General features: G+C 45.5%; 1 protein-coding gene across 2 annotated transcripts in view; it reads left to right on the forward strand.

The window, feature by feature from the left end:
* Positions 1-13733, forward strand: part of pgm3 (phosphoglucomutase 3) — a 121343-nt gene that overhangs the window by 832 nt on the left and 106778 nt on the right. The window contains exon 2 of one of the 2 annotated variants that reach the window (XM_038802424.1): positions 12537-12745. In XM_038802424.1, the coding sequence (XP_038658352.1) occupies positions 12539-12745 (207 nt within the window). In that variant the 5' untranslated portion in view covers positions 12537-12538. Of the gene's footprint in view, positions 1-12533; positions 12746-13733 lie in introns of both variants that reach the window. The other variant, XM_038802433.1, reaches the window with a different exon arrangement.

The raw sequence follows: 13733 nt of genomic DNA on the forward strand, positions 1-13733 counted from the left end.
TTTTAATTAGATCCACGATGGGGGTTTTAAATTTATTAAAAAATTTATGCTAGCGCTTCCCATTGTGTGTCTACGGGGGTCTGACCTCCCCCCCCCCCCCACCCCCGCCCCTCGTAGACTCTCAATGGGAAGCGCTAGCATAGATTTTAAAATAAATTTAAAACCCCCATCATGGATATCCGCGGCTCGGATACAACGCGGGTGGCTGTCTTGGACCCCAACACCCGCGTTATAAAGGGGGACTACTGTAGTGCATCTGCAATTTCCCTAGCCATCTCTTTTAGCACTCTGGGATGCATTCCATCAGGGCCAGTAGACTTGTCTACCTTAGCCCCATGAGCTTGCCCATCACTCCCCCCCTTAGTGATAACAATCCTCTCAAGGTCCTCACCTGTCATAGCCTCATTTCTATCAGTCGCTGGCATGTTATTTGTGTCTTCCACTGTGAAGACCGACCCAAAAAACCTGTTCAGTTCCTCAGCCATTTCCTCATTTCCCATTATTAAAACTCCCTTCTCATCCTCTAAAGGACCAATATTTACCTTAGCACTCTTTTTGTCTTATATATTGTAAAAACTTTTACTGTCTGTTTTATATTCTGAGCAAGTTTACTCTCATACTCTATCTTACTCTTTATAGCTTTTTAGTAGCTTTCTGTTGCCCCCTAAAGATTTCCCAGTCCTCTAATCTCCCAGCAATCTTTGCCACTTTATATGCTTTTTCCTTCAATTTGATACTCTCCCTTATTTCCTTAGATATCCACGGTCGATTTTCCCTCTTTCTTCCGTCCTTTCTTTTTCTTGGTATAAACCTTTGCTGAGCACTGTGAAAAATCGCTTGGAAGGTTCTCCACTGTTCCTCAACTGTTCCACCATAAAGTCTTAGCTCCCAGTCTACCTTAGCTAGTTCTTCTCTCATCCCTTGTAATCTCCTTTGTTTAAACACAAAACACTAGTATTTGATTTTACTTTCTCACCCTCCATCTGTATTTTAAATTCCACCATATTGTGATCGCTCCTTCCGAGAGGATCCCTAACTATGAGATCATGAATCAATCCTGTCTCATTACACAGGACAAGATCTAGGACCGCTTGTTCCCCGTAGGTTCCATTACATACTGTTCTGCTGTTGCTAATGATGGCCCACAGTGCCTCTTGGATGCCTAGTTTTGAGTTTCGAGATCTGTTTGAAATCTGCACATTTACCATGGTGGTAATGCCATACAACATATTGCATGGTATCCTCAATGTGAGGACACAATCTGGAGACACATTCTTCGGTGGCACAAGTGGTTAGCCCTGCTGCCTCACAGCATCAAGTGACAGCTTGTGTGGAGTTTTTACATTCTCCCTGTGTCTGCATGGGTTTTTCCTGGTTTCCTCCCACTGTCCAAAGATGTGTGGGTTAGGTGGATTGGCCACACTGAATTGCCCTTTAATGTTGTTGCACCCTCTTTATCTAAACCACAGTGTGTTTAACCCATATACGGTGGACAAATGATCGCACAGGTTGTTGAATACCATAATTGTTTATTAACATACACAATTATTTAATCAATCACGCGTTCATGCACATTGGACGATAAACTAATACACTTTAAAATGACCTGAACTTAACTTCCAGGTCTCTAGCAAGTACAGAGTAGATGTGGCCTTTTCAGGAGTCTGGCAGTGCTGGCGTGCTTGTTGCTGGCCGTCTGTGTCCTCTGTTCTGGCCCCTCTGTAAATGGCCCCTCTGTAAATGGCCCTGTTCTTGGCTGGTGATGGATTCACCATTGTTGTTGGCGGTCGAGGCTGCAGTCGTGAGGTGTAGTCGAGAGATCTTTGCAGGCAGCCATTTTAGATGGCCACAGTGTCCAAAGGTTAGGTGGTTTACGGGGATAGGGTGGGAGAGCGTGCCTAGGAAGGGTGCACTTTCAAATGGATGGTGCAGACTTGATGAGCCGAATGGCCTCCTTTTGCACTGTTAGGATTTATGGATCCGATGGGTAAAAGTTTTATCCTAAATGCATGTTAGGAATTCTGCTCCCTCTGCCTTTCACAATAATTCCATCCCAGTTAATGTTAGGATAGTTAAAATTACTCTATCACTGCCCTATTGTTTTTGCACTTCTCAGACTAGCCTGCTTTCTTTGCTCCTAAATGTCCAGTTGACAATTTGGGGGCATCTTCTGCACTCCTAGTAGCATAATTATTTTGTTCTTCAGTTCATTCCATATGACTTCATTTAATGATCCTTCTACGTTGCTTTAATAAATGTAGTCTATGGTTCTGTAAGGGTCCTTCCTGTTATTTCCTTATTTACTCTTTTATTTTTACTGTCTTATTTTTGATCCATGGATGATGTATGGCATGTCTCTTTAAGAAGCCTGCATCATTAATTCAAGCAGAATGAAGCAGTGGCCTATGCCTTTAATTCAAGCAGATGTGTGTGCTGATTTAAACTGGAGTGTAAATTGACCGGCAGCAATGACTGAGATTGGCTGCGTCTCGGTTGGATTGATTTGGCCGATGGCCAGTGAATTGGCCCAAAAGGCTGTGTTCTGTCTGGTAACAGGTGGTGATTGGATCTGTTCCCACTGGAATGTTTTCAGAGTCATTGGGTTTTCAGTTTGGATTCATTTGACTCCTGGCATCATAAAGAGAAGACTCATTCCCTTTTTGTTTTTCTCCAGAAAGGCTGTTTCTCTGAACTGGTAGAAAGCCTGGTGAATCTGTTTGGTGTGTGGGTTTGTAGAGGGTGGGAAGGCAAGTTAAAGTGGGAGGTAGGTACTTAGTAATAGTTAATCAACCATATTTGCTGCATTTTTCATTATAGTTCTTGCTATAAATAAACTGTAATTATGTTTCAACTTACAAACCTGGTGACTGTAATTATTAGGCAGCCAAGAGCTGAGCATTTTTATAAAATTTATTGGTTAATTTTCTTGTGTTGTGACTCCGGGACGAGCGAGGCTGGAATTGACTGCGGACTTGTCCAGAGTGTCTAACAGTTCCCATCTCCCTGTCAAGCTAAACCCTTGCCAACAGCACTAACAAATCTTCCCCGGCCCTGTTGAGCACCTCAACGGGGCAATTTGTTTGGCTTGTACAGCTGCCACTTCCCCAGAACAGATCCCAATTTTTCTGGATGCTCAAGCCTTCTCTCTTGCCCCATATCTCCAGCCACATATTCATCATCAGCTCTATTTTTGGAGATTACTGTCGTGAGGACTTGCTTTTTCGTCCCTCTCTTCGGTTCCTAAACTCTGCATTCAGGACCTCGTCCCTCTTTCTGCCTTGACCATTGGTGCCCATATGCAACACTATCTCTGGCTGTTCATCTCTCCCACCCACCTACTCAGAATCTAGCTGCTCAATGACATTGGAGGCAATATACCTCCTGGAGTTACATCTATGGCTGCAGAAGGGCCTGTCTGTTCCCCTCACTTTCTAATTGTCTGTTCCCCTCACTTTCTAATACCCTGTATTGCTCCTCTTCCCATTCTCTTCCACTGTGCAACAAATCATTGTGAACGTTGTTTTGCTTGTACTCTCCAGAGGAAACTGTGCTCTCTAAACAGTATTCAGGCGAGTGTTAGAAAAAACTTTGGGGCTTTCTGTCATACCTGTCTGGTCTTCCGTGACTGCCCATCAGTCACCCATTCACTCTCTACAGTACTCACTTGAACTGCATAGTGACCACATCAGAAAGGTGTAATTCGCAAAATTCTCAACTTGTGGATGCAATGTAGTGACTCCAGCTGTGCCTTAATCTCCAAAATCTAGAGTTCAGGCTGCTCTACCTGGCAGCATTTGCACTTTGGTTGTCCTGACGAAAAGCAGTCAGGATTTCTCACAAGATGTACATTCCACGGGGCTGAGATGCACTACCATGCTTTTATTTTTTAGGCTACTAAAAAACAATACAGCTACTCACTGGTTGGTTCCTTCCTTGGTTCTGTTGTAACCATTATAGCTGTTTTGCAGTTGTTGCTTTTGATGTTGGTTATTTCACCGCGGGTATTGGGGAATGAGCCTGGACAGGTGGTTGAGGTTTCGGTAGGGGATCATTTTGAGAGTAATGATCGCAATTCCGTAAGTTTTCGGGTACTTTTAATAATAATCTTTATCACCACAAGTAGGCTTACATTAACACTGCAATGAAGTTACCGTGAAAGCCCTAGCGCAACATTCCAGTGCCTGTTCGAGTACACGGAGGGAGAATTCAGAATTCCCAACTTACCTATTGGCACGTCTTTCGGGGCTTGTGGGAGGAAACCGGAGCACCCGGAGGAAACCCAGGGAGACACTGGTTGAGCGTGCAGACTCCACACAGACAGTGACCCAAGCCGGGAATCGAACCTGGGACTCTGGCGCTGTGAATGAGGGTAACCCTCGGGTTAAGGTGCTAAACTGGGGAAAGGCAGATTATGATAACATTAGATAGGAAATTAAGAATTTTGATTGGGTGCGGCTGTTGGCGGGTAAATCAACATCGGACATGTGGGAGCCTTTTACGCGATTAGGGTTCAGGAAAGTAATGTTCCTGAGAGTACGAATGATAAGTGTGGGAAGTTTAGGGAGCCTTGGAATATAAGGAAAGTAGGAAGGAACTTAAGCAAGGAGTCAGGAGGGTGAGAAGAGGTCACGAAAAGTCATTGGCAAATAGGGTTAAGGAAAATCCCAAGGCTTTTTACATGTACATAAAAAGCAAGAGGGTAGCCAGGGAAAGGGTTGGCCCACTGAAGGATAGGCAAGGGAATCTATGTGTGGAGCCAGAGGAAATGGGTGAGGTACTAAGTGAATACTTTGCATCAATATTCACCAAAGAGAAGGAATTGGTGGATGCTGAGTCTGGAGAAGGATGTGTAGATAACCTGGGTCACATTGAGATCCAAAAAGACGAGGTGTTGGGCGTCTTGAAAAATGTTAAGGTGGATAAGTACCCAGGGCCTGATGGGATCTACCCCAGAATATTGAAGGAGGCAAGAGAGGAAATTGCTGAGGCCTTGACAGAAATCTTTGGATCCTCACTGTCTTCAGGTGATGTCCCGGAGGACTGGAGAATAGCCAATGTTTTTCCTTTGTTTAAGAAGGGTAGCAAGGATAATCCAGGGAACTACAGGCTGGTGAGCCTTGTGTCAGTGGTAGGGAAATTACTGGAGAGAACTCTTCGAGACAGGATCTACTCCCATTTGGAAGCAAGGGGACGTATTAGCGAGAGGCAGCACGGTTTTGTGAAGGGGCGGTTGTATCTCACTAACCTGACAGAGTTTTTCGAGGAGGTCCCAAAGTTGATTGATGCAGGTAGGGCAATGGATGTTGTCTATGTTCGACTTCAGTAAGGCCTTCAACAAGGTCCCTCATGGCAGACTGGTACAAAAGGTGAAGTCACACGGGATCAGAGGTGAGCTGGCAAGATGGATACAAAACTGGCTAGATCATAGAAGGCAGAGATTAGCAATGGAAGGGTGCTTTTCTGCTTGGAGGGCTGTGACTAGTGGTGTTCCGCAGGGATCAGTGCTGGGACCTTTGCTGTTCATAGTATAAATAAATGATTTGGAGGAAAATGTAAGTTTGCAGACGACACAAAGGTTGGTGGAATTGCGGATAGCGATGAGGACTGTCAGAGGGTACAGCAGGATTTAGATTGTTTGGGTACGTGGGCGGAGAGATGGCAGATGGAGTTTAATCCGGACAAATGTGAAGTAATGCTTTTTGGAAGGTCTAATGCAGGTAGGGAATATACAGTGAATGGTAGAACCCTCACGAGTATTAAAAGTCAGAGAGATCTAGGTCACTGAAAGGGGCAGCACAGGTGGAGAAGGCAGTCAAGAAGGCATATGGCCTGCTTGCCTTCATTGGCCGAGGCATTGAGTATAAAAATTGGAAAGTCATGTTGCAGCTGTATAGAACCTTAGTTAGGCCACACTTGGAGTAGTGTTCAATTCTGTCGCCACACTACCAGAAGGATGTGGAGGCTTTAGAGAGGGTGCAGAAGAGATTTATTAGGATGTTGCCTTGTATGGAGGGTATTAGCTATGAGGAGAGGTTGAATAAACTCAGTTTGTTCTCACTGGAACGACGGAGGTTGAGGGGCGACCTGATAAAATTGAGGGGCATGGACAAAGTGGACAGTCAGAAACTTTTTCCCAGATTAGAGAGGTCAATTACTAGGGCGCATGGGTTTAAGCTGCGAGGGGCAAGGTTTAGAGGAGATGTGCGAGGCAAGTTTGTTTACACAGAGGGTAGTGGGTGCCTGGAACTCTCTGCCGGTGGTGGAAGCAGGGTCGATAGTGATGTTTAAGGGGCATCTTGACAAATACATGAATAGGATGGGAATAGAGGGACACCGACCCCGGAAGTATTGAAGATTTTAGTTTAGACGGGGAGTATGGTCAGCGCAGGCTTGGAGAGCCGAAGGGCCTGTTCCTGTGCTGTACTTTTCTTTGTTCTTTTGAGGGATTTTGTGAACCTCGTCAAAAAGAAAAAGAGGGCTTTTGAATGGTCTAGAAGGGTCTTGAAACCCTAGAGTATAAAGAAAGTTGGAAGGTACTTAAGCGGGAAATTAGGAGGACCAGGAGAGTTCATGAAAAGTATTTGACGGACTTCCGGTGGTGGCCATTGAGTGAGAGGTCACTTGTATGGTAGCTCCCGCTCGTGGTGGACCTTTGGGACCTTTTCCCCCTGACTTATGGGGGATTTGATCGGTAAAATAGAAGACCGGTGAGGTAGAAGATAGGAAACCCCCCCACCGGTTTATGGAATCGTGGACCAGAGGTGGTCTGCAAAGAAGAGATTGTTGGGCAAAGAAGGGAGTGGAGTCTGCAGCACAGGAAAACATGGCGGAGTGTCAGGGACCGGGATTGCCGGCCCAGTGGCCAGCGGAACAGCTGGCGGAATTCCTTCAGGAGAGCTTCGACAAGCAAAGGCAGGAGTACCTATATAAAACAAAAAGTGGCTCAGGTAAATATTGGTCCTTTTAGAGGATGAGAAGGGAGATTTAATAATGGGGGATGAGGAAATGGCTGAGGAACTGAACAGGTTTTTTGGGTCGGTCTTCACAGTGGAAGACTCAAATAACATGCCAGTGACTGATAGAAATGAGGCTATGACAGGTGAGGACCTTGAGATGACTGTTATCACTAAGGAGGTAGTGATGGGAAAGCTAATAGAGCTAAGGTAGATAAGTCTCCTGGCCCTGATCGAATGCATCCCAGAGTGCAAAAAGAGATGGCTTGGGAAATAGTTTACCAAAATTCACTAGACTCTGGGGTGGTCCCGGCGGATTGAAAATCAGCAAACATGACACCACTGTTTAAAAAAGGAGGTAGACTAATAAAAAAACATTTATAAAAAAAAAAGGTAGACAGAAAGTGGGTAATTATAGGCCAGTTATCTTAACTTCGGTAGTGGGGAAGATGCTGGAATCTATCATCAAGGAAGAAATAGCGAGGCATCTGGAGAGAAATTGTCCCATTGGGCAGACGCAGCATGGGTTCATAAAGGGCAGGTCTTGCCTAACTAATTTAGTGGAATTTTTTGAGGACATTACCAGTGAGGTAGATAACGGGGAGCCAATGGATGTGGTATGTCTGAATTTCCAGAAAGCCTTTGACAAGGTGCCACACAAAAGGTTGCTGCGTAAGATAAAGACGCAGGGCATTAAGGGTAAAGTAGTAGCATGGATAGAGAATTGGTTAATTAATAGAAAGGTAAGAGTGGGGATTAATGGGTGTTTCTCTGGTTGGCAATCAGTAGCTAGTGGTGTCCCTCAGGGATCCGTGTTGGGCCCACAATTGTTCACAATTTACATGGATGATTTGGAATTGCGGACCAAGGGCAATGTGTCCAAGTTTGCAGACGACACTAAGGTGAGTGGTAAAGCAAAAAGTGCAGAGGATACTGGAAGTCTGCAGAGGGATTTGGATAGGTTAAGTGAATCGGCTCGGGTCTGGCAGATGGAATACAATGTTGACAAATGTGAGGTTATCCATTTTGGTAGGAATAACAGCAAACGGGATTATTATTTAAACGATAAAATATTAAAGCATGCCGCTGTTCAGAGAGATTTGGGTGTGCTAGTGCATGAGTCACAGAAAGTTGGTTTACAGGTGCAACAGGTGATTAAGAAGGCAAATGGAATTTGCCAGAGGGGTGGAGTTTAAGACTAGGGAGGTTTTGCTGCAATTGTATAAGGTGTTAGTGAGGCTACACCTGGAGTATTGTGTTCAGTTTTGGTCTCCTTATCTTAGAAAGGACGTACTGGCACTGGAGGGTGTGCCGAGGAGATTCACTAGGTTAATCCCAGAGCTGAAGGGATTGGATTACGAGGAGAGGCTGAGTAGACTGGGACTGTACTCGTTGGAATTTAGAAGGATGTGGGGGGATCTTATAGAAACATACAATTATGAAGGGAATAGATAGGATAGATGCGGGAAGGTTGTTTCCACTGGCAGGTGAAAGCAGAACTAGGTGGCAGCCTCAAACTAAAGGGAAGTAGATTTGGGACTGAGTTTAGGAGGAACTTCTTCACCCGAAGGGCTGTAAATCTATGGAATTCCTTGCCCAGTGTAGCAGTTGAGGCTCCTTCATTAAATGTTTTTAAGATTAAGATAATAGTTTTTTGAAGAATAAAGGGATTAAGGGTTATGGTGTTCTGGCCAAAAAGTGGAGCTGAGTCCACCAAAGTCCTGGATAAAGGACTGTGCACCGGGGGATGATAGGGGAAGACCAGATGGGGTTTGTTAAAGGCAGGCAGCTAACAGCCAATGTTAGAAGGCTTCTGAATGTGATGATGATGCCCTCGGAGGGGGGATGGGTGGGGCAGAGGTGGTGGTCACTATGGACTCTGAGAAGGCCTTCGACCGGGTGGAATGAAATTATTTGTGGGATGGTTTGGGTTTGGACAGGGCATTATTGACTGCGTTTGGTTTCTGTACCAAGCACTGGTGGCGATTGTGCGGACGAACCGGGTGAGTTCGGACTACTTTAGACTGCACCGGGGGGGGGGGGGGACACAGGGTCCCGTTATATGTAGACGGCCTACTCCTATATGTTTATGTCCCGTTAGGGGAATGGGGGAGATTAGGCACATCTTCGGGGAATTTGGCCGGTTCTCCGGGTACAAATTGAATATGGGTAAAAGCGAGGTTTTTGTGATCCAGGTGAGGGGGGCAAGAGAGGAGATTGGGGGAGTTTCCGTTTAAAGTAGTGGGAGGGAGTTTTCGCTACTTAGATATTCAGGTGTCACGGAGTTGGGAACAGCTCCATAAATTAAATCTGGCCCGTTTAGCTGAACTTTAGCTCAGTGGGCTTGACAGCTGGTTTGTGATGCAGAACAAGGCCAGCAGCACCGGTTCAATTCCTGTACCAGCTTACCCCAACAGGCGCTGGGATGTGGAGACTAGGGGCTTTTCACAGTAACTTCATCCATGTGACAATAAAAGGTTATTATAAGAGGCAGCACGGTAGCATTGTGGACAGCACAATCGCTTCACAGCTCCTGGGTCCCAGGTTCGATTCCGGCTTGGGTCACTGTCTGTGCGGAGTCTGCACATCCTCCCCGTGTGTGCGTGGATTTCCTCCGGGTGCTCCGGTTTCCTCCCACAGTCCAAAGATGTACAGGTTAGGTGGATTGGCCATGATAAATTGCCCTTAGTGTCCAAAATTGCCCTTGGTGTTGGGTGGGGTTACTGGGTTATGGGGATTGGGTGGAGGTGTTAACCTTGGGAAGGGTGCTCTTTCCAGGAGCCGGTGCAGACTCGATGTGCTGAATAGCCTCCTTCTGCACTGTAAATTCTATGTAAAAATGGACAAATGACGTTTGGAGGTGGGACATGCTCCCGTTGGCGGGGAGGGTACATACCATAAAAATGATGGTCCTCCTGAGATTTTTGTTTGTTTTCCAGTGCCTCCTTATTTTTATACCAAAGAAGGGCAGCACGGTGGCGCAGTGGGTTAGCCCTGTTGCCTCACAGCGCTGAGGTCCCAGGTTCGATCCCGGCTCTGTGTCACTGTCCGTGTGGAGTTTGCACATTCTCCCCATGTTTGCGTGGGTTTTGCCCCCACAACCCAAAGGTGTTCAGGGTAGGTGGATTGAACATGCTAAATTGCCTCTGAATTGGAAAACAATGAATTGGGTACACTAAATTAATAAATTTTAAAAAATAAAATTTTATACCAGAGGTCTTTTTTTAAGCGGGTGAATAGGTGATCCCTGGGTTTGTGTTGACGGGTAAAACCCTGCGAGTAATGAAATGAAAATTGCTTATTGTCACAAGTAGGCTTCAAATGAAGTTACTGTGAAAAGCCCCTAGTCTCCACATTCCAGGGCCTGTTCGGGGAGGCTGGTGTGGGAATTGAACCGTGCTGCTGGCCTGCTTTGGTCTGCTTTCAAAGCCAGCGATTTAGCCCTGTGCCTAAAGAAAGTACTGTTGGAGCAGAGCCGGGGGGGGGGGAAGGGCTGGCACCACCGAACTTTAAGAACTATTACTGGGCAGCAAATATAGCCATGATTAGGGAGTGGGTAGTGGGGGAGGGGTCGGTGTGGGAGCTGGTGGAGGCATAAGTTTGGGGGCATTGGTAACAGCTTCTCTGCCGTTCTCGCCATCTGGTACTCCACAAGCCTGGTGGTAGTGACGGCCCTGAGTCTGGGGCAGTGGAGGAAGTGTTTATCCTGGGGAAGATGGATGGGGGTTTCGGAGGTGGCAGACAGCAGGGATTGAGAGGCTGGGGGATCTATTTATTAATGGGACATTTCCCTGTTTGGGGGAGGAGTTTGAATTGCCGGGAGGGAATGGCTTTCGTTATCTGCAGATGAGGGATTTTGTGCAAAGGCAGGTTTCGACCTTTCCGCTTCTACCGCCGCAGGGGATACAGGACAAGTAGTTGGTTGGCGACATGGCTGGGTTGCTCAGAGTTGAGAAAATAAGTTCGCCCTGAGAGGATCAACATTAGGGTTTGTTTGGAGGTGGCAGCCGTTGTCGACTTCTTCGGAGAAAACTAAACTCAGCAGATTCAATAAGGGGAGGGGGGAGTTGGGCTATTTTCTGGTCTAGATTAGGTGGGGACAATGAGAGATGGAGGGATGTGTTACGTACTGAACTATGTTTACATTTGTATTTGTATCTTTTGTTATGAAACCATAAATGCTTTAATAATAATAATCGCTTACTTTCGCAAGTAGGCTTCAGTGAAGTTACTGTGAAAAGTCTTTGACAAGTAGGATTAAGGTGAATCCTGCAGCTTTATATTCGTCTGTAAAAAGCAAGAGGGTGGCCAGGGAAAGGATTGGGCTACTTAATGACTGTCGGGGGGAATCTATGTGTTGAGCCTGAGGAAAAGGGCAAGGTACTAAATGAGTACTTTGCATCTGTGTTCACAAAAGAAAAGGATCTGTGGAAGATGATTCTTGGGAGGTGTGTGGACTCATTAGGGATAGACAGCATGGTTTTGTGAAGGGGCGGTGGTGCCTCACTAACTTGAATTTTTTGAGGAGGTGGCAAAGATGATTAATGAGGGGAGGGCGGTAGATGTCGTTTACATGGACTTCAGTAAAGTCTTAGACATGGTGCCTCATGACAGACTGGATCAGAGGTGAGGTGGCATGATGGATACAGAACTGGCGCGGTCACAGAAGGCAGAGGGTAGCAGTAGAAGGGTGCTTTTCTGAATGGAAGGTTGTTACTAGTGGTGTTCCACAGGATCAGTGCTGGGGCCTCTGTTGTTTGTAGTATGCATAAGCAATTTGGAGGAAAATGTAGCTGGTCTGATTTGTAAGTTCCCGGATGACACAAAAGTTGGTGGAATGGCAGATAGTGTTGAGGATTGTCAGAGGATACAAAGGACTTGGGCAGAAAAATGGTAAATGGATTTTAATCCAGACAAATTGCATTTTGATAGGTCTAACATAGAGGGGAACTATATTTTAGATGGCAAAACTCTTAGTAATATAGAAAGTCAGAGAGATCTGGGTGAACAGGTCCACTGATCTTTGAAAGTGGCAAAACAAGTGGACAAGGCAGTCAAGAAAGCATATGGAATGCTTGCCTTCATTGGATGGGGCATCGAGTATAAAAACCGGCAAGTCATGCTCCAGTTGTATAGAATGTTGGTAAGGCTGCACTTGGAATATTGTGCACAATTCTGGTCGCCACACTACCAGAAGGATGTGAAGGCTTTGGAGAAGGTGCAAAGGAGGTTTACGAGGATGTTGCCTGGTCCAGAAGGGATGAATAGACATGGACTGTTTCATCAGAATGATGGAGATTGAGGGGCGACCACTGCTGCAAGTAGATCTGTGTGCAACCTCTCTCTCCTTGGCTTAAACTCCTTGGTTGCTGCATTCGGTCCACTGCTACCACTGCTGTCAGTGAATCTGAAGGATATGAGGAGAATTGAGAAACTTTATGGTTCAGTCCAAAGGTTTGAGTTTAAGTTGCCCAAAATTCTGGCTGTTTAAACAGTTTAAATGGGTTTTAGAGATCATCAGATTGGCACAACCTCATAGTCTTTTCCTATTTCTAAAAATTCTCACCGTTTTTCTCTCAGCAGATATGGCTTACCTTGAAGAAGTACTGATAATTTCTGGACAGCACCCTAAGCCTGTCGGACTGGTTCTTCAATATGGAACAGCAGGATTCCGTGCAAAGGCTGATCAGCTGGATCACGTGATGTATCGTATGGGCTTGTTGGCAGTGTTGAGATCCAAGAAAACCAAATCTACCATTGGTGTAATGGTCACAGCGTCCCATAATCCAGAAGTAAGATTCAAAGGAAATTTAATTTTCTGTTAATTCTCATTTTGCCCTTGTCAGTCAAAAGATGATATGGTCGTTTATGAACAGATTGAAAAGATGACAGAAAAGGCCAATTGTTCATTCAGCCATTTCCAACTATATTTTGACAGTGCCAGCTTTTCCCAGTTCTGTGAAGCATGGTAGCATTGTGGATAGCATAATTGCTTCACAGCTCCAGGGTCCCAGGTTCGATTCCGGCTTGGGTCACTGTCTGTGCGGAGTCTGCACATCCTCACAGTGTGCGCGTGGGTTTCCTCCGGGTGCTCTGGTTTCCTCCCACAATCCAAAGATGTGCAGGTTAGGTGAATTCGCCATGCTAAATTGCCCTTAGTGTTGGGTGGGGTTACTGGGTTATGGGGATAGGGTGGAGGTGTTGACCTTGGATAGGGTGCTCTTTCCAGGAGCCGGTGCAGACTCGATGGGCCGAATGGCCTCCTTCTGCACTGTAAATTCTATGATGATCACAGACTTGAAGTACTGTTTCTTTTTCCACAGATGCTGCTTGACCTGATTATTTAGAGCATTTTTTTTTTATTGTCCATGAAGTGTTTTCATGGTGTAACCTCTAAATCACCATGACCATATTTGCAATCAGTTTCAATGATCATTTGAAGAAGATATCAGTAAACAAAATAAACAGGCTGCTTCATGGCAGTGATTATGTACCTGTACTCCAAAGTCATACTTTGTTCATTTAAATTGATTCTGTCCAAATAACATAGCAAAGTAATTTGTATTTACATTTTTCAAAGTAGATAACAAAGACACTTCGACTGCTGTTTGTCATTTTTATAAATGATTTGGAAGAGGGTGTAGAAGGATGGGTTAGTAAATTTGCAGATGACACCAAGGTCGGTGGAGTTGTGGATAGTGCTGAAGGATACAGAGGGACATAGATAAGCTGCAGAGCTGGGCTGAGAGGTGGCAGATGGAGTTTAATGCGGAAAAGTGT

The sequence above is a fragment of the Scyliorhinus canicula genome, chromosome 1 (genome assembly GCF_902713615.1).
Source record: "Scyliorhinus canicula chromosome 1, sScyCan1.1, whole genome shotgun sequence".
NCBI classification, from domain to species: Eukaryota; Metazoa; Chordata; class Chondrichthyes; order Carcharhiniformes; family Scyliorhinidae; genus Scyliorhinus; species Scyliorhinus canicula.